General features: G+C 47.3%; 1 protein-coding gene across 1 annotated transcript in view; it reads right to left on the reverse strand.

Annotated features, from left to right (window-relative positions):
- Positions 1-24,401, reverse strand: part of LOC132820378 (phosphatidylinositol 3,4,5-trisphosphate 5-phosphatase 2-like) — a 145,194-nt gene that overhangs the window by 3,419 nt on the left and 117,374 nt on the right. The window contains exons 23-28 of the mRNA XM_060832448.1: positions 22,042-22,129; positions 21,132-21,287; positions 19,460-19,541; positions 15,437-15,583; positions 4,121-4,862; positions 323-438 (exon numbers count right to left, since the gene is read on the reverse strand). Of these exons, the coding sequence (XP_060688431.1) occupies positions 323-438; positions 4,121-4,862; positions 15,437-15,583; positions 19,460-19,541; positions 21,132-21,287; positions 22,042-22,129 (1,331 nt within the window). The remainder of the gene's footprint in view (positions 1-322; positions 439-4,120; positions 4,863-15,436; positions 15,584-19,459; positions 19,542-21,131; positions 21,288-22,041; positions 22,130-24,401) is intronic.

Raw genomic sequence — 24,401 nt, forward strand, 5'->3', positions numbered from 1 at the left:
CCTGGGTCCCTGGATCTGTGCACCATGCCAGCCATGCATCTAGTTTTTGGCTATGGATGCCCACTACAACTGAGTTGAACCTGAATCCTCAATATCACACCAATCTGTACTAGAGTGCCACTCAGTTTGCTGATAGTGAAAGGAAGTGGCTTGAATCATCCGTCACTACAGCACTTCCCTTTCTCTCCAAGCTCCCACCTCCTCCCTTTCCCTGGGAACATTACAACACTCACCACCATAATAACCACTTGGATTTATTTGTGTAAATACAAATAAGCAGACAATTATTCATATTATTTAGGTGTTCTTTTGCTGTAATTACCTCCAGTATTCCAATTTATCCCATCCGTTCTCAACCAAACCTGCTTCATATTTTTCCAAACCCAAATGCTTCAGGAACTCAGACAGAGAACTTGAGTTGCTACGATTGTCAAAGTTCTAAAAGATAGAGAAAAATATTTTATCTTTTGAAGATACAGAAAGATTATAATTTTCATCATTACATTACTATTTCTTGCATCTATAAAAATGGAACTACATTTGGAGTGCATGTGCAGTAGTTGTTATGAATGTTTAGAGCACGCATTTTCATACCCAGAGGGATGGTTAGTTCAGTTGGCTGGATGAAAGTGAGGATTGTAGATGCTGGAGAAATTGTGGTCTCTCATCCGTTGTTGTGGGGGCTTGGACCTGACCAGTTAGTCATGGAGGGAATGGTCTTTGTGGAAAGCGGAAAGGGGTGGGGAGGGAAATATATCTCTGGTGGTGGGGTCCGTTTGGAGGTGGCGGAAATGTCGGTAGATGAGTGACTGCAATTTCCCTTCCCGCGTGGTTAAAGATGCCCTCCAGCGCATCTCGTCCACAACCCGCACCTCCGCCCTCGAACCCCACCCTTCCAACCTAACAAGGACAGAAACCCCTGGTGCTCACCTTCCACCCTACCAACCTTCGCATTAACCGCATCATCCACCAACATTTCTGCCACCTCCAAACGGACCCCACCACCAGAGATATATTTCCCTCCCTACCCCTTTTCACTTTCTGCAAAGACCGTTCCTTCTGTGACTAACTAGTCAAGTCCACACCCTCCAATAACCCACCCTCCCTTCCTGGCACCTTCCCCTCCCACCGCAGGAATTGCAAAACCTGCACTCACACCTCCTCTCTCACCTCTATCCAAGGCCCCAAAGGAGCCTTCCACATCCATCAAAGTTTTACCTGCACATCCACCAATGTCATTTATTGTATCCGTTGCTCCCGATGTGGTCTCCCCTACATTGGGGACACTGGACGCCTCCTCGCAGAGCGCTTTAGGGAACATCTCCGGGACACCCGCACCAATTATCCCCACCGCCTTGTGGCCCACCATTTCAACTCCCCCTCCCACTCTGCCGAGGACATGCAGGTCCTGGGCCACCTCCACCGCCGCTCCCTCACCACTCAATGCCTGGAGGAAGAACGCCTCATCTTCTGCCTCGGAACACTTCAACCCCAGGGCATCAATGTTGTCTTCACCAGTTTTCACATTTCTCCACTCCCACCTTACCTCAGTTCCTAACTTCCAGCTCAGCACTGTCCCCATGACCTGTCCTACCTGCCTATCTTCCTTTCCACCTATCCACTCCACCCACCTCTCTGACCTATTACCTTCATCCCTACCCCCATTCACCTATTGTACTCTATGCTACTTTCTCCCCACCCCTACCTCCCTCTCATTTATCTCTCTACCCTGCAGGCTCCCTGCCTCTATTCCTTTTGCCCGAAACGTCTATTCGCCTGCTCCTTGATGCTGCCTGGCCTGCTGTGCTTTCCCAACACCACTCTAATCTGCAGTCCTCGTTTTTACCTCCTTTGTTTTTGTTTTGCCCTTGGGCCTATCTAGTGATTAGTGGGAGAGAATACACCACAGTGGAATATCTATAGAATTGCCACAGTTCTTAGATATACACAAGATTCTTAGGGGACTTGACAGAGTCAATAATGAAAGGTTGTTTGCTCTTCTGGGAGCACCTCGGGCCACAGGGCATAATTTCAGGATGAGAAGTCACCCATCAAGAGTTATGGGAAAAGGCAGTGAGATGGATTTGAAGACCATCAGATCAAACATGATCTCATTGAATAGTGGAACACATCCGATGGGCTGAATGGGCTACCATCCGCTCCTACAACTTATAGTCTTATAACACAAAGATTTATTGCATGGTAGTATTGAAAAACCTTTGGTTAGCTGGAACTACTAATATGTTAGGGTGCTAATATAGGTTCATCAGTTTGCTTTGAAAGTTGGAACGGAACACAGTGTCTCCAGGCACAGACTGTATATGATATCAATAAAATGAGAGGAGTCAATGTGACATTCACATTAACCACTTTGGAAACATTACCCTCCATAATAACAATGACAGGTTTTGACTTAATATCTAATTTAAAAGGCTGGATGTTACTTCTGCCTTCCAAATGTGACTTGTTTTATTCATTCAGGGGGATTGCTGGCTAGACCAGCATTTATCGCCCATCCCTACTTGCCCAGTTCAGGGTCAACTACATTGATGTGGGTCTGGAGTCACATGTGGGCCAAACAGGTAAGGATAGTAATTTCCTTCCCTAAAAGATATCAGTGAATCAAATGGGCTTTTCCAACATACGATGGTCATCATTAGACTCTTGATCCAAGATTTTTTTTAGAGAATTCAAATTCCACCATCTGTTGTGGCATAATTTGAACTCAGGTCCCCAGAACATTTCCTGGATTGCTGGATTAACAGCCCAGCGATAATATCACTAAGCCATCACTTCTTCTGATTTGGGTGGTGGAGGGGTGGGGGGAGGGGAGTGTGCATAATGTAGAGAGGATGGTTCCCACTCACACTCATGTTCATCCCTATAATGTATAGGATGGGCAGTTAAACCAGTAGCCTGGGCTATAATATGAAAATAAATGGTATCGAGTCACAACCCATAAATGACCATCGGCATCTCTATTCATTGGAGAAGACCCAGTTGGTACATTCAGATTGAAAGTAAGTACCTCCATCAGCATGAGTTAAGGTGACATGGTACAGCTCACAGCCAGTATGGACATTGAACAGGACTGCATCAGATTATATTATCCAGCCAACTGAGCTAACTGAACCCCCATGTAGCTAAATAATTCAGGGTCAATTGAGCATGGTAAAAGCTCAAATCACCCAGTGTTACACTGCCAATGCCATAACATGGTAGTCAGGTGCGAGTAGGATTCACAATTTCTTTTTTAAAAAGTGCTAAAAATAACAGGAATGAAGGGGCTATCATTGAAGTGGACCTCTTGCCCATTGAGGCACCCCTAGAGAAGATAACATCACAAACCGCCTCTTTAAAATGGTTGTCTCTGGCAGCCCCCAAGTATAGATGCAGCTTCCAGTGAAAGACGTAAACTCAACGCGGAGTGTGTTTGGCCCAATGTGTGTTGCTGGTCAAGCTTCTAACTGTTCAGTCAGCTGGCTGCCAACTTTTGTCCTGGGCAGGAACCAAGCTGTAATTTCCCACCCACGCTTAAAGTGCAGCACTCAGTACTGCACTGGAGTGTAAGCTTAGATTTTGTATTCAAATCTCAGGAGTGAGGCTTGAACCCACAAGCCCTAGGCTTAGGGTAAGAGTGCTACCTCCAATCTGCGGTTGATGTCTGTTCTCAACAGAATAGCTGGGACAAACCCCATAAGTTTAAGCTAAAAAGGAGTAAATTAAGTACATCTAATTGAAAAGTGTGTTATTATGCAATGAAACAAACATGCAGATTCCCTGTTATTCATGCATACACTGTCCACAGAGGTAGTCATGTACAATGATCAAGGACAATCAGGTAATATTTCCCTCTTTAGCTCAGGGGCACACATTTCAATTGTTATGCTCTCACTGCTAACCTTGAGATCATCCAACTCATCACAAATTGGGAATTGATCCTCAAATTATTTGCTCTGTACATTTTAGTAGCTTACTGGGCAATACATTTTTCCACTAAGACGTTTGGAAATCATGTTACTTCTGTGTTCCAAATGTAGCTTCTCAAATGACACCGTTGTGGGTGAAACAAACTATTCCATGGTTCACACCGCAATGTTTTATTGTTTTAAGTACGTACCCCAGCCTCCATTGTTCTGCTCTTGACAGGTAGTGGTGGAGGTACATCCGTTCGTGTAGGCCGAGGTTGAAACTCTGCTGTTACTTTGTTTCTGGCTGGTAACCGAGGACTCACTGCTGGCCGTTCTCGAACAGGAAGGGGGAGTTCATATTTGTTGACTTGGCGGTCTTTGCTGCTCAGTGATTTTGTCGAATGGAAGTCGTCCAGTTTTCTTTCAGAGAGTTTGTCTCGGACCTCATTGATCAGTGATGCCTGAGGCCCACTCTTGCCTGCCAGCTGAGCCCTGGAGAAGCTCCTAGGTGCTGTGGTAGGCGCTTTGAATTCCTGGGAATCCCTGGTTGTCGTTGCAGCCTTGTGCCACTCTTGGTTAGTTTTGGATGGCACAGGCTGGTGAGTTTTACCCCATACATCAGCAGAACTGGCATAAAGTGGGTTGTTCTGCATTTCAACCTCCCCTACTTTGGGGAAAGTGTGCTGGGACTGATCGTAAGAGCCGCGCAGACCTTCGTGGTCTAAGGAGCCTCCTTCACTGTTCAAGTGTCGGAAGGAGGGGTCTCTCGGTTTTTCCGCCACTGTTGGAGGAAAAGGTTGTGGCATATTCCTGGGAATAGTTTTTGACACTGAATTTTCCTGACTGCCTGTTCCAGACTGGGGGAAAGGAACTCCTTCAAGTACAAAGTAGGCTGGGTTGTTGAAACTGTTCAAATAGGAATCATCGTCGGCAGGAATATTTTGTTTCATCCTAAAAAAACAAAATAATAAAGGTACAACTTAGATTATGTGTGTCATCTTCAGTGTACAAGCTTATCATTTACCCTCAGTATGAGATAGTTTTGAATCCAGGACAAAAGACTAGCTGTCCATAAAGGGATTCTCATTATCATTGTGGAAAACTCTATTACATCTCAATTCAAAATTACTCCCCAGATGTAGTGTCACTACTCTTCCAAAGCCACATAAGGAAACCACTCCTCAGTGCTACTTATTCAGGACATAGAATATAAAATTAAGAGTACCCGCTGAAATTTGCTGCTACTGTCCTCAATTGCCACATTTCAACTTCTCCTTGAAAGACCCTAGAGACTCCTTGGCCAGGAGTCACCTCAACTCTTGACCGTTGCATCTACATGGGGGTCCAGGACAGACGGTCGGGTATCATCACTCCTAGGAACTTGACAGTCTCGACTCTCTCCACATCAGCTCTGTTGATGTAGATTGGGGTATGTCCTCCCCCTTTCTTCTTGAAGTCAATGATCAATTCTTTTGTTTTGCCAACATTGAGAGAGAGATTGTTATGATTGCACCATGACACCAAGCTGTCGATCTCCTTCCTGTATTTTGACTCATCATTGTTTGATAACTGGCCTACCACAGTGGTATCACCAGCAAGCTTGTCAATGGCATTCATATGGAATTTGGCCACACAATCATGGATGTACAGGGAGTACAGTAGGGGGCTGAAGACACATCCTTGTGGGATACCAGTGTTTGAGTTTGTTCACACTGGACTTACAGTCCAAGAATGTGCAGTTAGATAGATTCGTCATGGGAAATGCAGGGTTACCTGGACAGGGTAGACGGCTAGGTCTGAGTGGGATGGTCTTCAGAAGGTCGATGGTTTGAATGGCCTCTTTTCATAGTGTAGGGATTCTGTGATTGCTTCTATACTGTGGCTGTGCAAACAAATATAATGGTACTGCGCATTGACTCAGGTGACACAGAAAATTATTTTTTTTAAATGGAAACGTATCAGAGCCCAGCACACGTCATTACCTTTAGAGAAAGAGAAAGAAGACTGAACAAATTTTAACATCATCCAAAATAAAAGTGATCTTTTGATCTGAAGTTGGAAGAATATTCTTGCCCAAGTTGTCTGAATTTCTGTCAGCATGCTGTAAACAGCACAATACACAAGTGCAGGGAAGCCCTCTGTGGTTTAGTTTTAATTCAGTTGTAGATACCTCTAAGATCTATTCAGTTCAGTCTCAGGTGCTCCATATAAAGATCTTTCACTCAAAACACAATTCTGTCTCTCCAGTTCAAGATCAGTTTAATAAAAGGTTACATATTAACCTTTCAAGCCTATAGTCTGAGTAGTTTTATTATAGTGTAAAAAGTGAGGTCTGCAGATGTTGGAGATCAGAGCTGAAAATGTGTTGCTGGTTAAAGCACAGCAGGTTAGGCAACATCCAAGGAACAGGAAATTCAACGTTTCAGGCCAGAGCCCTTCATCAGGAATGAGCCTCATTCCTGATGAAGGGCTCTGGCCCGAAACGTCGAATTTCCTGTTCCTTGGATGTTGCCTAACCTGCTGTGCTTTAACCAGCAACATAGTTTTATTATAGTGTTGGAAATGCGATAGGTGGAAGGAGGTCAAGGTGAGAGTGATAGGCCAGAGTGGGGGTTGGGGGCAGAGAGGTCAGGAAGAAGATTGCAGGTTAGGAAGGCGGTGCTGAGTTTGAGGAATTTGACTGACACAAGGTGGGGGGAGGGGAAATGAGGAAACTGGAGAAATCTGAGTTCATCCCTTGTGGTTCGAGGGTCCCTAGGCGGAAGATGAGGCGCTCTTCCTCCAGCCGTCGTGTTGCTATGGTCACATTTCTGAAGAAGGGCTTATGCCTGAAACGTCGATTCTCCTGCTCCTTGGATGCTGCCTGACCTGCTGCGCTTTTCCAGCAACACATTTTCAGCTCTGATCTCCAGCATCTGCGGTCCTCACTTTCTCCTAGTTTTATTATACACAAGCTAAAAACAGAATCCTCTTCATAATTGTTGCAAGACACTTTGGCAAAACTCTTTGACTTCAGATTTCTCCTCTTTTACATTCACTCCGCTCCCTCCTGTGGTGAGCACAGAGTGAATGAGAGAATACTAAAGCCAACACCAAGCAATCATTTTGATTCTTTCAGACAGCTTTTCCACCTTTTAACCTTTTGTTTATTAAGTAACATTTCTGGTCTCGCTGCGTTGTGTGGGACATCAATATTGAATAATGAAACATTTTCTAATTCAGACGCTGAGCAAAAACTCTCAGTGCAGACAAAGTGCAGTAAAGGTCACGTTATTCCAACAACATATTGGAGATGTGGTGAAAGTAATTCAATAATAGTTCCAGTTTTCCTTAGCTAGTCGGGAAAATGGAATTACAGCAGAGAATTCATTGCCAGTGTTTTTATTATGAACTTACGCCCTCAAAACAATTGAGTCAACATTGTCCCAAATCATTATTTTAAAAAATCATAGAGAGAGCATAAAGATTCTTTTATTCCATGTTGGCTTTCATCCCAGGAGCTGGAACAATGACAGGACAAGGTGCCAGTCCCCTGCACCTTCCATCTCATCAGCACTCCATTTTTTAAATGACACAACACTGTAAGAGTGGAGAGTGAGGGAGAGGACAGGATCTGTGAGGGTAGGGAGTGAGGGAGAGGGCAGGACCTGTGAGGGTAGGGAGTGAGGGAGAGGACAGGATCTGTGAGGGTAGGGAGTGAGGGAGAGGGCAGGACCTGTGAGGGTAGAGAGTGAGGGAGAGGACAGGACCTATGAGGGTAGGGAGTGGGGGAGAGGGCAGGACCTGTGAGGGAAGGGAATGAGGGAGAGGGCAGGATCTGTGAGGGTAGGGAGTGAGGGAGAGGACAGGAACTCTGAGGGTAGGGAGTGAGGGAGAGGACAGGACCTGTGAGGGAAGGGAGTGAGGGAGAGGGCAGGATCTGTGAGGGTAGGGAGTGAGGGAGAGTACAGGACTTGTGAGGGTAGGGAGTGAGGGAGAGGGCAGGACCTGTGAGGGTAGGGAGTGAAGGAGAGGACAGGACCTGTGAGGGTAGGGAGTGAGGGAGAGGACAGGACCTGTGAGGGTAGGGAGTGAGGGAGAGGACAGGACCTGTGAGAGTAGGGAATGAGGGAGAGGACAGGACCTGTGAGGGTAGGGAGTGAGGGAGAGGACAGGATCTGTGAGAGTAGGGAGTGAGGGAGAGGACAGGAACTGTGAGGGTAGGAGTGAGGGAGAGGACAGGATCTGTGAGGGTAGAGAGTGAGGGAGAAGACAGGACCTGTGAGGGTAGGGAGTGAGGGAGAGGGCAGGACCTCTGAGGGTAAGGGTCAGGGAGAGGGCAGGATCTGTGAGGGTAGGGAGTGAGGGAGAAGACAGGACCTGTGAGGGTAGGGAGTGAGGGAGAGGGCAGGACCTCTGAGGGTAAGGGTCAGGGAGAGGGCAGGATCTGTGAGGGTAGGGAGTGAGGGAGAGGACAGGATCTGTGAGAGTAGAGAGTGAGGGATAGGACAGGATCTGTGAGGGTAGGGAGTGAGGGAGAGGACAGGACTTGTGAGGGTAGGGAGTGAGGGAGAGGGCAGGATCTGTGAGGGTAGGGAGTGAGGGAGAGGACAGGAACTGTGAGGGTAGGGAGTGAGGGAGAGGACAGGACCTGTGAGGGTAGGGAGTGAGGGAGACGACAGGAACTGTGAGGGTAGGGAGTGAGAGAGAGGACAGGACCTGTGAGGGTAGGGAGTGAAGGAGAGGACAGGACCTGTGAGGGTAGGGAGTGAGGGAGAGGACAGGACCTGTGAGAGTTGGGAATGAGGGAGAGGGCAGGATCTGTGAGGGTAGGGAGTGATGGAGAGGACAGGATCTGTGAGGGTAGGGAGTGAGGGAGAGGGCAGGACCTGTGAGGGTAGGGAGTGAGGGAGAGGACAGGATCTATGAGGGTAGGGAGTGAGGGAGAGGACAGGACTTGTGAGGGTAGGGAGTGAGGAAGAGGGCAGGATCTGTGAGGGTAGGGAGTGAGGGAGAGGACAGGACCTGTGAGGGTAGGGAGTGAGGAAGAGGGCAGGATCTGTGAGGGTAGGGAGTGAGGGAGAGGGCAGGACCTGTGAGGGTAGGGAGTGAGGGAGAGGACAGGATCTATGAGGGTAGGGAGTGAGGGAGAGGACAGGACTTGTGAGGGTAGGGAGTGAGGAAGAGGGCAGGATCTGTGAGGGTAGGGAGTGAGGGAGAGGACAGGAGCTGTGAGGGTACGGAGTGAGGGAGAAGACAGGATCTGTGAGTATAGGGAGTGAGGGAGAGGGCAGGACCTGTGAGGGTAGGGAGTGAGGAAGAGGGCAGGACTTGTGAGGGTAGGGAGTGAGGAAGAGGGCAGGATCTGTGAGGGTAGGGAGTGAGGGAGAGGACAGGAACTGTGAGGGTAGGGAGTGAGGAAGAGGGCAGGATCTGTGAGGGTAGGGAGTGAGGCAGAGTGCAGGACCTGTGAGGGTAGGGAGTGAGGGAGAGGGCAGGATCTGTGAGAGTAGGGAGTGAGGGAGAGGACAGGAACTGTGAGGGTAGGGAGTGAGGGAGAGGGCAGGACCTGTGAGAGTAGGGAGTGAGGGAGAGGGCAGGATCTGTGAGGGTAGGGGGTGAGGGAGAGGACAGGACCTGTGAGAGTAGGGAGTGAGGGAGAGGGCAGGATCTGTGAGGGTAGGGGGTGAGGGAGAAGACAGGACCTGTGAGGGTAGGGAGTGAGGGAGAGGGCAGGACCTCTGAGGGTAAGGGTCAGGGAGAGGGCAGGATCTGTGAGGGTAGGGAGTGAGGGAGAGGACAGGATCTGTGAGGGTAGGGAGTGAGGGAGAGGACAGGACCTGTGAGAGTAGAGAGTGAGGGATAGGACAGGACCTGTGAGGGTAGAGAGTGAGGGAGAGGACAGGACCTGTGAGGGTAGGGAGTGGGGGAGAGGACAGGACCTGTGAGGGAAGGGAGTAAGGGAGAGGGCAGGATCTGTGAGGGTGGGGAGTGAGGGAGAGGGCAGGATCTGTGAGGGTAGGGAGTGAGGGAGAGGACCGGATCTGTGTGGGTAGGGAGTGAGGGAGAGGCCAGGACCTGTGAGGGTAGAGAGTGAGGGAGAGGACAGGATCTGTGTGGGTAGGGAGTGAGGGAGAGGCCAGGACCTGTGAGGGTAGGGAGTGAGGGAGAGGACAGGTCCTGTGAGTGAAGGGAGTGAGGGAGAGGGCAGGATCTGTGAGGGTAGGGAGTGAGGGAGAGTACAGGATCTGTGAGGGTAGGGAGTGAGGGAGAGGGCAGGATCTGTGAATGTAGGGAGTGAGGGAGAGGACAGGACTTGTGAGAGTAGGGAGTGAGGGGAAGGGCAGAACCAGTGAGGGTAGGGAGTGAGGGAGAGGACAGGATCTGTGAGGGTAAGGGTCAGGGAGAGGGCAGGATCTGTGATTGTAGGGAGTGAGGGAGGGTACAGGACCTGTGAGGGTAGGGGGTGAGGAAGAGGGCAGGATCTGTGAGGGTAGGGAGTGAGGGAGAGGACAGGATCTGTGAGGGTAGGGAATGAGGGAGAGGACAGGATCTGTGAGGGTAAGGGGTGAGGGAGAGGACAGGACCTGTGAGAGTAGGGAGTGAGGGAGAGGGCAGGATCTGTGAGGGTAGGGGGTGAGGGAGAAGACAGGACCTGTGAGGGTAGGGAGTGAGGGAGAGGGCAGGACCTCTGAGGGTAAGGGTCAGGGAGAGGGCAGGATCTGTGAGGGTAGGGAGTGAGGGAGAGGACAGGATCTGTGAGGGTAGGGAGTGAGGGAGAGGACAGGACCTGTGAGAGTACAGAGTGAGGGATAGGACAGGACCTGTGAGGGTAGAGAGTGAGGGAGAGGACAGGACCTGTGAGGGTAGGGAGTGGGGGAGAGGACAGGACCTGTGAGGGAAGGGAGTAAGGGAGAGGGCAGGATCTGTGAGGGTGGGGAGTGAGGGAGAGGGCAGGATCTGTGAGGGTAGGGAGTGAGGGAGAGGACCGGATCTGTGTGGGTAGGGAGTGAGGGAGAGGCCAGGACCTGTGAGGGTAGAGAGTGAGGGAGAGGACAGGATCAGTGAGGGTAGGGAGTGAGGGAGAGGACCGGACCTGTGAGGGTAGGGAGTGAGGGAGAGGACAGGTCCTGTGAGTGAAGGGAGTGAGGGAGAGGGCAGGATCTGTGAGGGTAAGGGTCAGGGAGAGGGCAGGATTTGTGAGGGTAGGGAGTGAGGGAGAGTACAGGACCTGTGAGGGTAGGGAGTGAGGGAGAGGGCAGGATCTGTGAATGTAGGGAGTGAGGGAGAGGACAGGACTTGTGAGAGTAGGGAGTGAGGGGAAGGGCAGAACCAGTGAGGGTAGGGAGTGAGGGAGAGGACAGGATCTGTGAGGGTAAGGGTCAGGGAGAGGGCAGGATCTGTGATTGTAGGGAGTGAGGGAGAGTACAGGACCTGTGAGGGTAGGGGGTGAGGAAGAGGGCAGGATCTGTGAGGGTAGGGAGTGAGGGAGAGGACAGGATCTGTGAGGGTAGGGAATGAGGGAGAGGACAGGATCTGTGAGGGTAAGGGTCAGGGAGAGGGCAGGATCTGTGATTGTAGGGAGTGAGGGAGAGTACAGGACCTGTGAGGGTAGGGGGTGAGGAAGAGGGCAGGATCTGTGAGGGTAGGGAGTGAGGGAGAGGACAGGATCTGTGAGGGTAGGGAGTGAGGGAGAGGGCAGGACCTGTGAGGGTAGGGAGTGAGGGAGAGGACAGGATCTCTGAGGGTAGGGAGTGAGGGAGAGGGCAGGACCTGTGAGGGTAGGAGTGAGGGAGAGGACAGGACTTGTGAGGGTAGGAGTGAGGGAGAGGACAGGACTTGTGAGGGTAGGGAGTGAGGGAGAGGACAGGACTTGTGAGGGTAGGGAGTGAGGGAGAGGACGGGAACTGTGAGGGTAGGAGTGAGGGAGAGGACAGGATCTGTGAAGGTAGGGAGTGAGGGAGAGGGCAGGACCTGTGAGGGTAGGGAGTGAGGGAGAGGGCAGGTCCCGTGAGGGTAGGGAGTGAGGGAGAGGACAGGACCTGTGAGAGTAGGGAGTGAGGGAGAGGGCAGGATCTGTGAGGGTAGGGAGTGAGGGAGAGGACAGGATCTGTGAGAGTAGGGAGTGAGGGAGAGGACAGGAACTGTGAGGGTAGGAGTGAGGGAGAGGACAGGATCTGTGAGGGTAGGGAGTGAGGGAGAGGGCAGGACCTGTGAGGGTAGAGAGTGAGGGATAGGACAGGACCCGTGAGGGTGGGGAGTGAGGGAGAGGGCAGGATCTGTGAGGGTAGGGATTGAGGGAGAGGACAGGACCTGTGAGGGTAGGGAGTGGGGGAGAGGACAGGACCTGTGAGGGAAGGTAATGAGGGAGAGGGCAGGATCTGTGAGGGTAGGGAGTGAGGGAGAGGACAGGAACTCTGAGGGTAGGGAGTGAGGGAGAGGACAGGACCTGTGAGAGAAGGGAGTGAGGGAGAGGGCAGGATCTGTGAGGGTAGGGAGTGAGAGAGAGTACAGGACCCGTGAGGGTAGGGAGTGAGGGAGAGGGCAGGATCTGTGAATTTAGGGAGTGAGGGAGAGGACAGGACCTGTGAGGGTAGGGAATGAGGGAGAGGACAGGATCTGCGAGGGTAAGGGTCAGGGAGAGGGCAGGATCTGTGAGGGTAGGGGGTGAGGGAGAGGACAGTAACTGTGAGGGTAGGAGTGAGGGAGAGGACAGGATCTGTGAGGGTAGGGAGTGAGGGAGAGGGCAGGACCTGTGAGGGTAGGGAGTGAGGGAGAGGGCAGGATCTGTGAGGGTGGAGAGTGAGGGAGAGGACAGGACCTGTGAGGGTAGGGTGTGGGGGAGAGGACAGGACCTGTGAGAGTAGAGAGTGAGGGATAGGACAGGACCTGTGAGGGTGGGGAGTGAGGGAGAGGGCAGGATCTGTGAGGGTAGGGTTTGAAGGAGTGGACAGGACCTGTGAGGGTAGAGAGTGAGGGAGAGGACAGGACCTGTGAGGGTAGGGAGTGAGGGAGAGGGCAGGACCTGTGAGGGTAGGGAGTGAGGGAGAGGGCAGGATCTGTGAGGGTGGAGAGTGAGGGAGAGGACAGGACCTGTGAGGGTTGGGATTGAGGGAGAGGACAGGACCTGTGAGGGTAGAGAGTGAGGGAGAGGACAGGATCTGTGAGGGTAGGGAGTGGGGGAGAGGACAGGACCTGTGAGGGAAGGTAATGAGGGAGAGGGCAGGATCTGTGAGGGTAGGGAGTGAGGGAGAGTAAAGGACCTGTGAGGGTAGGGAGTGAGGGAGAGGGCAGGATCTGTGAATGTAGGGAGTGAGGGAGAGGACAGGACCTGTGAGGGTAGGGAGTGAGGGGGAGGGCAGAACCAGTGAGGGTAGGGAGTGAGGGAGAGGACAGGACCTGTGAGGGTAGGGAATGAGGGAGAGGACAGGATCTGCAAGGGTAAGGGTCAGGGAGAGGGCAGGATCTGTGAGGGTAGGGAGTGAGGGAGAGGGCAGGACCTGCTAGGGTAAGGGTCAGGGTTGGGACAGGATCTGTGAGGGTAGAGAGTGAGGGAGGGGGCAGGACCTGTGAGGGTAGGGAGTGAGGGAGGGGACAGGACCTGTGAGGGTACGGAGTGAGAAAGAGGGCAGGATTTGTGAGGGTAGGGAGTTAGGGAGAGGGAAGGACCTGCGATGATAAGGCTCAGGGAGAGGGCAGGACCTGTGAGGGTGAGGTGTCAGGGTTGGGGCAGGAACTGTGACTGCAGGGAATTGGGGGTTGGGGACTGTGAGCGTAAGTTGTCGGGGTGAGAGGTTGCAGAGTCTGTCCAAAAACAAAGGTAAAGATAAATGGGAGATTGAGTGAGGTACAGGTAAAGAGCTGCTTCACCTGGAAGCTGTGTGTGTGTCCTTGGACATTGAGGAGGGATGAAGTAAATGGGCAGGTTTTACACCTTCTCTCAGTGCTAGATAGATGCCATGAGTGGAGGGGCTGTGTTGGGTTGAAGGAGGAGTGGACTAGCGGATTCTGGAAGGAATGTTTCCTGCAGAAGGCTGGTAAGGGAAGGGAGATGAATATGTGCCTGTTTATGGCATCTCACTGGAGGTGGCTGAAATGGCTGAAATGATCCTTTGGATGTGAATTCAGTTGGGATGGTAGGTGAGGACACGGAGGACCGTACCGCTGCTGTGGGAGAGAGATTGAGTGAGGGCGGAAGTGCGGGGGATGGGTTGGACCTGGTTGAGACTCTTGTTGACCATGGTACTGGGGAATGCTCGATTGAGGGAAAAGTTGGACGTTTCGGATGCCCTCTTGTTGAAGTTGACTTTAAAACAGATGCAACGGAGTTAGAAGAACTAGGAGAATGGAATAGAGTCTTTACGGGAAACAGGGTGAGAATGTATAGTCAAGGTAACTGTGGGAATCACTTGGTTTGTCATGGATATTGGTAGCTAGTCTATCCTCAGAAATGGAAATAGAAACGTCAAAGAAGAAAGGGAGGACTCAGAGATGGAGAAAGTGAGGTCTGCAGATGTTGGAGATCAGAGCTGGAAATGTGTGGCTGGAAAAGTGCAGCAGGTCAGGCAGCATCCAAGGAACAGGAGATTCAACGTTTCGGGCATAAGCCCTTCTTCAGGGCTTATGCCCGAAACGTTGAATCTCCTGTTCCTTGGATGCTGCCTGACCTGCTGTGCTTTTCCAGCCACACATTTTCATCTCAAGACTCAGAGATGGACCAGGTAAAGATGAGGTCAGGGTGGGAATTGGAATCAAAATTCATAAATATTTCCATTGCTGGATATATTGGAGAAAGACTGTGGGTGGGGACAGGAGTAGAACTACAACAAGCAATGTTCCACTTATACCACAAAGAGGCAGACATAACTGGGGCCTATGTGAGTAAAAACAAGGGCTGCAGATGCTGTAAACCAGAGTCTAGATTAGAGTGGTGCTGGAAAAGCACAGCAGGTCAGGCAGCATCCGAGGAGCAGGAAGAATCGTACCCCGGCCACCTTTCTGACCTGAAGAAAATGAAAGGAGTTAAAAGAGAAGGAGAAGCTCAGCCCTGCGGAGGAGTGTGCTGGTGGGTGGGGCGAGTTCAAGCCTTTGTTCCAGGAAGAAGCAGAGAGCACTCAGACGATCCTAATGGGGGGTGGACGTGTAAAGGGCTGGCACTTCCATAGTGAAGGGGAGGTGGCTGGAGCCCGCAAACTGGAAATTCTGGAACTGACGTAAAGTGTCAGAGAATTGAAGATGTAAGTGGGAAGCGACTGGACAAGGGGAAAAACATGTTTCTGTTTCTGATTTCAGCATCCATAATTCTTTTGGTTTTTTTATGCTATCATAGGGCAGGAGATCTCAAATTGGTTGCATGCTGGATTCATAACAGTCCATAAAGGGTTGTCTTTCTGCGAGTGTAGATGTTTTTTAATTAACTTGTTCAGAGATGTTATTGCACACCACTGGAGTAGGTGGGTCTTGAACCCAGATTTCCTGGTGTATATGAGAAGAAGGTAAGAGTTCCCTTTCAGCCTAACCTCAGGTGTGATGATGGGTTGACATACCTTGATTGAATGACCTCTTCATTGCCTTTCCCTTTAATTCCCACACCAGTACTCCCAGGGTGAGGGCCATCATCAGGCCAATTGGAAAACATGGAGCTGATGACTTCAGAGAACGCTGAATTCTGACCACATTTTTTCTCACTGCCTCTGTGGAGTAACAGACAAATGTTAAAAAACCATGAAAAATATTCTTTCAGTTTCAGTGCTACCAAAATCCTGGTCGTCCCTCACATGAGCTCAAAGCATAAATGCTACCAAATAGTTCTGCTAGCTTTATATTGTAGCATTCTTCTTTATAGTGACTTTTTTCCAGTTCAAACCATCATAGTTTGTTGCCAAAAAAACATTCCAATCCCTCATAAGTCCCTCAAGACTCCCCCACAAGATTCCTTATGAATCAGCGCAAAAAATACATTCTGATTCCTTGCTTCTCTTGAGCTTTCTGATTTCAGTTAAAAAGCGTTCAGCCAGTTACAAATTGTCTGCTTGCATGTGTAGTAAGAAAAGGAGAGAATAATACCAGCTGGGGTCCCTGCCCTGAATTGCTGCTGCAAGTAGAAATACTAGGAAAGAGAGATCAGGCTTCGCTGATGTTGGCCCTATCATTAAGTACCCTACAGGTGCTCAGCATCTGCATGTTACATAACTAATAGCTTGCTTTGTTGTATGGTATCCAGATGGCACAAAGAAAAAGCTACTGGCAGCTGGGAAACCCTGTTCAGAATCAGTCACTAGCTGCAAAGGAGGTGAGGGAATGGAATGTAAGAAAATTATTTTTATTTTAAATAATCTTTTTTGCAAATTGTTTTTCCTTCATTCCTTGGCCCCTGATTCGTCCAGTTCTCTGTATCAATATGGAGATGTGTCAGAGGCATCTGCGACTAGTCGCTGGATCTTTCTTTCTCTTCCTTTGTCCATTCAGTGCCACTTCCCAATGGCTGAGGTCAGGAACTTGTGTGAGAGACGTCAGACAGGCATCAGTGTGCCACTGTGGATCACAAATGCCAAGGAGCATTCAATGCTAATGGTCTTTTAAGAAATGATAGCATCACTGTCCTCACAGTTTGAAAACGTTTCAAATTGCAATGTGAGGACCAGTTTAACAGTTCATTTCGAAATAAAACTGGCCGTGCAAGCAAAATTCTGCATCTAAAGAAGGGCAAGAGGGTGATGTTTTGGGTATCTGTTCTGTTTATTAAATTGATAGATTTAAGCAGGAACGGAGGTAATCTTCAGTTGTTTGAGTCTCAAATGATTTTTTTTAAAAACAGTAATGCTATTCACACTCACTGAAGTGTTTGCAACATGTAACAGCAAGATTGGTATAACCAGGGAGGAAGGCAGCAGAACCATGCACTGTTCAATCATTTAAATGCAAGATTCTTTCAGAAAATTCTTACAAGGTCAATTCCAGGAATTACGAGGTCAATTCCCGGAATGGTGGGACTATCTTACGCTGAAAGATTGGAGCGACTGGGCTTGTAAATGCTTGGGTTTAGAAGACTGAGAGGGGATCTGATTGAGACGTATAAGATTATTAAAGGATTGGACACTCTGGAGGCAGGGAGCATGTTGCTGCTGATGGGTGAGTCCCGAACCAGAGGACACAGTTTAAAAATAAGCGGTAGGCCACTTAGAGCAGAGTTGAGGAGAAACTTCTTCACCCAGAGAGTGGTGAGTGTATGGAATGCTCTACCCCAGAGGGCAGTGGAGGCCAAGTCTCTGGATACTTTCAGGAAAGAGTTGGATAGAGCTGTTAAGGATAGTGGAATCAAGGGTTATGGGGATAAGGCAGGAACAGGACACTGATTGAGGATGATCAGCCATGATCATAATGAATGGTGGTGCTGGCTCGAAGGGTAGAATGGTCTACTCCTGCACCTATTGTCTATTGTCTATTAATATTTTGAGATATATTTAAGGTAAGATGTATAAGAGGAACATAGAAAATAGGAGCAGGAGTAAGCCATTTGGTCCATCAAATGTGCTCTGCCATAAAACATGATCATGCAACTCAGTACCCTGATCCCACTTTCTCTCTATACCCTTTGATCCCCTTATTCCCAGAAGCTATATTTAGAAAACATTCAATGTTTTGGGCTCAACTGTTTACTGTAGCAGAGAATTCCACAGGCTCACCACTCTCTGGGTGAAAAAAATACACTTCATCTCAGTCCTGAATGGTTTATCCCATATCCTTAGACTGTGACTCCTGTTTCTGGACTTCCTGGTTATCAGGAATGTTCTTCCTGCATAATATATACAGACAAAATATAGTATGTTTGACACTAATGATTTCCAAATTTTCCACCATTCTCTGTATTATGCTTGGATCTGCTGTGGGTTAGGAATAAACTTCCTGATTTTCCAAAATTCCATTGTTATTTTTAATGTGTCTACCAGGATGGCCAAAGATGGTATTAATTGCCTCGTTTTCATGTTCTGATGAAGGCTTACTTTTGAAATATTAATCCCTCTCTTTTTGAAATGCTATCTGGTCCACGCTACATTTCTAATAATTTCTGTGTTTGATGAAGAACATATTTGCATAGAAACTAGGATCAGAAGTAGACCATTTAGCCCTTAAAACCTGCTCCAAAATTCAATGAGGCTATGGCTTATCTGTTCATGCTTGAAATTCTACCTTTGATTAACCTTCCCTAAAATAATATACCCATCTCCACTTTTAAAATATTCAATGGCTCCTGTCTCCACCATCTTCCGAGGCAGAGTTCCAAAGTCACACAAGAGGCCATTTCCCCTGATCTCTGTCCTGAAAGGGAAAGCCCAAATTTGAAGTCAGTGCCCTCAACATCTGCACTGGCCCACAATAGTAAATGAAGAGACCAGATTGAGGTTTTAAGATAATAAGATGAGTTTCATACAGTGGACCAAGAAAAACTCTGGTGAGTGGGTGAATAAACAGATTAAGATATATTGGCAAAGGTCCAGAGTTATAGAGTCATAGAGATGCGCAACACGGAAACAGACCTTCGTCCAACTCGTCCATCCTGACCAGATGTCCCAACACAATCGAGAGGAGAGTTGATAAGATATTTTTTCAATCAGAGTATAGGCAGGACATTGAAAGCACCTGAAAATGCAGTTGTACTTGATTCCATAAGTGATTTGAGAAGGGAATTGGATAGCTACTCAAGGATGAGGTAATTATAGGGAAATGGAAAAAAAGTGAGGATGCAGGACGAAGCATGATTGCACCTTCAAAGACTCAATAGGTCAAATGGCATCCTACTGGGTTCTAAGTCTGTATGAGTCTAGAAAGTATGAGGTCTTACAAGTTTGAATAGTTTCCAATAATTACAATCCTGCCTCACGGATGAAGAAAGACTGCTTGAACAAGCTACATGAATGTGAGAACGCTAATGGAAGTGTACCCAATCAAGTCACTGATTCCAGTGAAGAAGAAAAAAACGTTCTCGGGGGTAGGGGTCCTCTTGTGGCGCACTAATACTGCCCCTACTCTCTGGGCCGAGAGGCCTGGTTTCATGTCCCGCCTGCTCCAGAACAGGTTGATATAGAAAAAAAAGGTTAAATAAAAGAAACGCTATGAATAGAAACAGGAGACTATTAAAAATGGACTTAAGAGTTATACAGCACGGAAACAGACCCTTCAGTCCAAATCGTCTTCTCTGACCAGATATCGTAAACTGTTCTAGTCCCATTTGTCAGCATTTGGCCCATATCCCCCTAAACCCTTCTTAATCATGTGCCGATCCAGATGCTCGTTCCACACACCCACCACCCTCGGCATGAAAAAGCTAGCCCTCAGGTCCCTTTTAAATCTTTCCACTCTCACCTTAAACCTAGTTTTGAACTCCCCACACCTTGGGAAAAAGATCTTGGCTACTCACCATCTGCATGTCCCTCATGATCTTATAAACCTCGATAAGGTCACCTCTCAGCCTCCAATTTTCCAGGGAAAAATGCACGTTATAAATGCAAAACTGGAAATTCAACAATTTTCCAGCACCTATCCCACAAGCCTGTTCCAATGTTACCTACCCAGGGTTGTGCTGGATTGGTTTGGAAGATATCGACTTATCTTTCAGGGACCGGATGCCATCTCTCTCTGAACTAATCCATTCTGTTAGAAATAAAATGAAGAAATGTTAGTAGGTTGCAAATGCACTAAATAGTCAACCAATTTGCAAAAGTTTTTGAAAATTTATGCTTGAACGATAACATTTTACAAAAATAGAACTTTTGCTAATTTATATGTTGTGTGAATTTAATCAAGAACAAAGATATCCAAGATGTTTTTAGACATAGACATAAAACATGACAGATTCTTTGGCCCTCAATCTTGTGCCGACCTGCGGAACCAATCTGAAGCCCATCTAACCTACACTATTCCATTTAAAAGTCCTTAAGATAGGCGAGTCTACTACAGTTGCAGGCAGTGTGTTCTATGCCCCTAGTACTCTTTGAGTAAAGAAACCACCTGTGACATCTATCTATCTATCTATCTATCACCCCTCAATTTATAGCTATTTCCCTTGGGCTAGCCATCACCATCCAAGAAAAAAGGCTCTCAGTGACCATCCTTTCTAACCCTCTGATTATCTTATATGTCTCAATTAAGTAACCTCTCAACATTCTTCTCTCTAACGAAAACAGCCTTAAGTTCCTCAGCCTTTCCTCATATAGCCTTCCCTCCATACCAGGCAACATCCTAGTAAATCTCCTTTGAACCCTTTCCAAAGCTTCCACATTCTTCCTATATTGCAGTGACCAGAACTATACACAATACTCCAAGTTCGGCCGCACCACAGTTTTGTACAGCTGCAGCATTAGCTCGTGACTCCAAAACTCAATCCCTTTACCAATAAAACCTAACACACCGTACTCTTTCTTAACAACCCTATCGATCTGTGTGGCAACTTTCAGGGATGGATGTACATGGACACCGAGATCTCTCTGCTCTTCCACACTACCAAGAATCTTACCATTAGCCCAATACTCTTTATTCCTATTACTCCTTCCAAAGTGTATTACCTCATACTTTTCTGCATTAAACTCCATTTACCACCTTTGAGCTCAGCTCTGCAGCAAGTCTATGTCTCTCTGTAATCAGCAACGTCCTTCAGCACTATCCACAACTCCACTGACTTTAGTGCCATCCACAAATTTCCTAACCCATTTTTCTACACCCTCATCCATGTCATTTCTCAAAATGACAACCAGCTGTGGCCCCAAAACAGATCCTTGCGGTACACCACTAATAACTGAACACCAGGATGAACATTTCCCATCAACCACCAGCCCCTGTCTTCTTTGCGCTAGCCAATTTCTGATCCAAACCACTTTTGTTTTGGAAGGAAGAAAATATCTGAGGACAACATTATGAGAGTACCAACAAGTAATGTGACTGAGTTCATGCCAGCAATCTCCCACCAAAGGCTGAAAAAATAACTTTCAGTCAGCATTTGGTAAGAAGGAGATGCCAGATGGAGACCCCAAACTTCGATAGAGGGAAAGACAATTAGGCACATTACCTCCTGGACCACTTTGCGGATATTTTTAATGGTATTGCAAGTTGCATTGTTGTCCAATCATTGCTTACTGTGTAGGTGATGTATTAAATTTTGAGACCATAACAAAGAGGTAATGTGCTTCTGTACATATTACTGTGTCATTTTATTGTACTGGGAACTCCGATGTCTGAGGAACTCACCATAAAGACGTTCCCGAGTTCTTTTGCGTTCAGCAGGAACAACGACCCTCATCGTAACACGGATAGAGCCCGACTCATCTCCCAGGTGAGACAAACCTGTCTCAAACATCTGTGGTGTGTTTCCAATGAGGGACTTCAGTGCAATACAACACTCTCCTGCCAAAGAGTGAGAAGTGAGAACACAGCAGAGATCAGCCTTACAACAGTGTAATTGAAGTTCATGTTGGATTGATTTATGGCCTTCAGTAGTATTATGAGAGATTTCTGTACTGTTATTATCAGCATTCTTCTGTTACTTTTGACTTTTGTTTTGCTTTAGAGCATTGTTTGGAGGTAACTTCGCAGCAGTTACTCCTGATTTAATGGGGACAGGACAAAGCAGGATGGGTTGCTGGAGTACAATGCACTCAAGATGGGTGATGTGCATTGAACATGCAACATAATCCTGCTTAGGGCATCTCCATTCCCCAGAAGGTTCATTAAAAATGTACCGTCTGGTCTCCTAATTGGTCTATTCAAGGGCCTAACACCTGGTTAAGACAACAACATACCTGAAAAGTATCAATATTGAATCAGATACGTTTCAAATTGGTTGTTTGCAAGTAGGAAGTATGAATTGCTGAATTATAACTCTACACCTTAAATTCTTCCCCTTAGACATTCTGCCTTTACAAACAGACAGACATATGAAGACAGGCAAGACATAAATATTAGGATTGGAAAAAGAAAATCAAAATCACAGTTTGAACACATGTCTGGACCACAGGCTTCAGTGAGTTACTTTTCCTTGGTCCTTCAATTATTTTGTCGTCAGTTGCTATTGATAGAAGGTTGCTTAAGCACATCTTTCCCTCATTAATTTATACTTTTACTGTCTTTAAAGGCTAGTTGGAACTTGGTTTTAACTTACCATAGGATTCGTATCCATCTGTGGATTTTATGGTCAGCAGGAGGTGTTGGTCTTGTAAGTACTCAATATCAGACAGAATTGGAGACAACTAAAAGCAACAACAGTGAATAATGAGACATGGCAAAGAGTTCAGTGAGTTTAAATTAGTAATGATATATTAACCAGGATTTGGAAAATCTTTGCTTCGGGTCAATGTCTCTATCAACAGCTTTTCATTATAAATCAAAAGGTTAAATTATGCTTTGGTGAAGTCAGAATTAGAATACTGTGTATCATAAGGCACACCAATTTCTAAATGATAGTGATTAATTTAAAGGATTTTAAGAGTATTGGAGTCATGTTCACATAAATGGATGCATCAGAAGATAGGAGGTTTTATTCCACATTTAACCCTATTTGATCCTAGTGTTCTTGAGAGAGTAGTTCAACAATTTTATTCTGCATTAGATTTATGATATACCTAGTTTGAATGTCCTTGATGAGACACCTTATTGGGAATGTTACACTGGATCAGACCCATCATAGATATAAAGAATCCCTAGAGTGTGGATACAGGCCCTTTGGCCCAACAAGTCCATACCGACCCTTCAAAAAGTAACCCACCCGGATCCATTCCCCTACTACTCTACATTTACCCTGACTAATGCACCTGACCTACATGTCCCTGAACACAATGGGAAATTTAGCATAGCCAATTCACCTAATCTGCGCATCTTTGGATTGTGGGAGGAAACCACAGCACCCAGAAGAAACCCATGCAGACACGGGGAGAATGTGCAAACTCCACACAGACAGTCGCCCTGAGTGGAAATTTAAACTGGGTCCCTGGCACTGTGAGGCAGCAATGCTAACCACTGAACCATTGTGCCATCCTGTACCTAATGCTCAAAGTATTTGATTGACGGCTGTCATACATATTTGGGAAACATTAGTCAGGAGAGTGAACTGCAGCAAGTCCTCCTGGCTTAGAAATGGCTTCAAAGAGGCCTCCCATGTCTTCCATCAAATTGTGGGAATTATCAGAACTTTTTTATTCACCTGTGGGACATGGGTATCTTGAGCTAGGTCAGCATTTATTTCTTTCTTGTACCACTGCAATCTATGTGCAGTGGACAGACTCACAGACTCACAATGTTCTAGACAGACTAACAATGCAATCATAGTGGGGCTTCCTGGATTTTGACCCAGCGACACTGAAGGGATGATGATATATATATCCAAGTCAGGATGGTGAGTGTCTAAAAAGGGAATTTGTATGGTGGTTGATTCAGTCAGCTGGAGCATTAATGAACCTGAAACACAAGGGAAAGACGTTCCTGTGAATTGCCAGAAACTGGTGCACAGCGTGTTCTTGTTGTTCTACAGGTCCTACATCTCTGTGTTCCTTCATTAGTGGGGCGGCATGGTGGCTCAGTGGTTAACACTGCTGCCTCACAGCACCAGGCATCAGGTTCGATTATACCCTTTGGAGACTGTCTGTGTTCAGTTTTCATATTCTCCCTGGGTCTGAGTGGGTTTCCTCCGGGATGGTCTGGTTTGCTCCCACAGTCCAAAGATGTTCAGGTTTGATGGATTGGCCATGGTAAATTACCCAGGGCATCTAGGGATGTGTAGGTTAGGTGGATTGGCCGTAGGAAATGCAAGGTTACAGGGGTAGGGTGCAGGGTTGGTTCTGGATGGAATGCTCTTTGGAGAGTCATTTTGGACTCGATAGGCCAAATGATCTGCTTGCACATTGTGGAGATTCCATGATTTCAAGAGTGTATTGTCAGCCCCAATTCTATAAGGAATGAATGACCACTCATTGAAAACTAAATTTAGTCTGTTTTGAAACAATATTTAGGTTCATCCCATTAAAGCCAACATTGTGCTCACCTTGGACAATAACCTGCTCCCCAAATGAAAATTAGATAGAGTCAACTTTTTTTTTAAAAGGTCTATGTACACTTGGGCATGTTTAAATCTGAGATAACTTTGAGCTTCTGCATACAAATACAAAGCTCATTCACTCTTACACATGTCCAGTTTATTTCCAAATGTAGCAGTCAAGAAAAGTAAGTTTTTCCTGTCTGTCTTTGATGTATTAATCCCAGGTGACTAGCCTGACACGAAACTATTAGGATGGGAAAATGGTAGGATAGTTTATCCTTCTGGATTCCCAATAGAGGTCTTTACTGATTAGTGACACTAAGGTTCCTGTGTTGCTTCTAACACAACCTTGGCTGAGACCAGTTAAGGGCAAGGATTGAATCCTAACTAACTAAGCTTTTTAGATTACTTATAGTGTGGAAACAGGCCCACCGACCCGCCGAAGCACAACCCACCCATACCCTTACAGTTACCCCTTACCTAACACTACG

The sequence above is a fragment of the Hemiscyllium ocellatum genome, chromosome 11 (assembly GCF_020745735.1).
Source record: "Hemiscyllium ocellatum isolate sHemOce1 chromosome 11, sHemOce1.pat.X.cur, whole genome shotgun sequence".
Classification (NCBI taxonomy): domain Eukaryota; kingdom Metazoa; phylum Chordata; class Chondrichthyes; order Orectolobiformes; family Hemiscylliidae; genus Hemiscyllium; species Hemiscyllium ocellatum.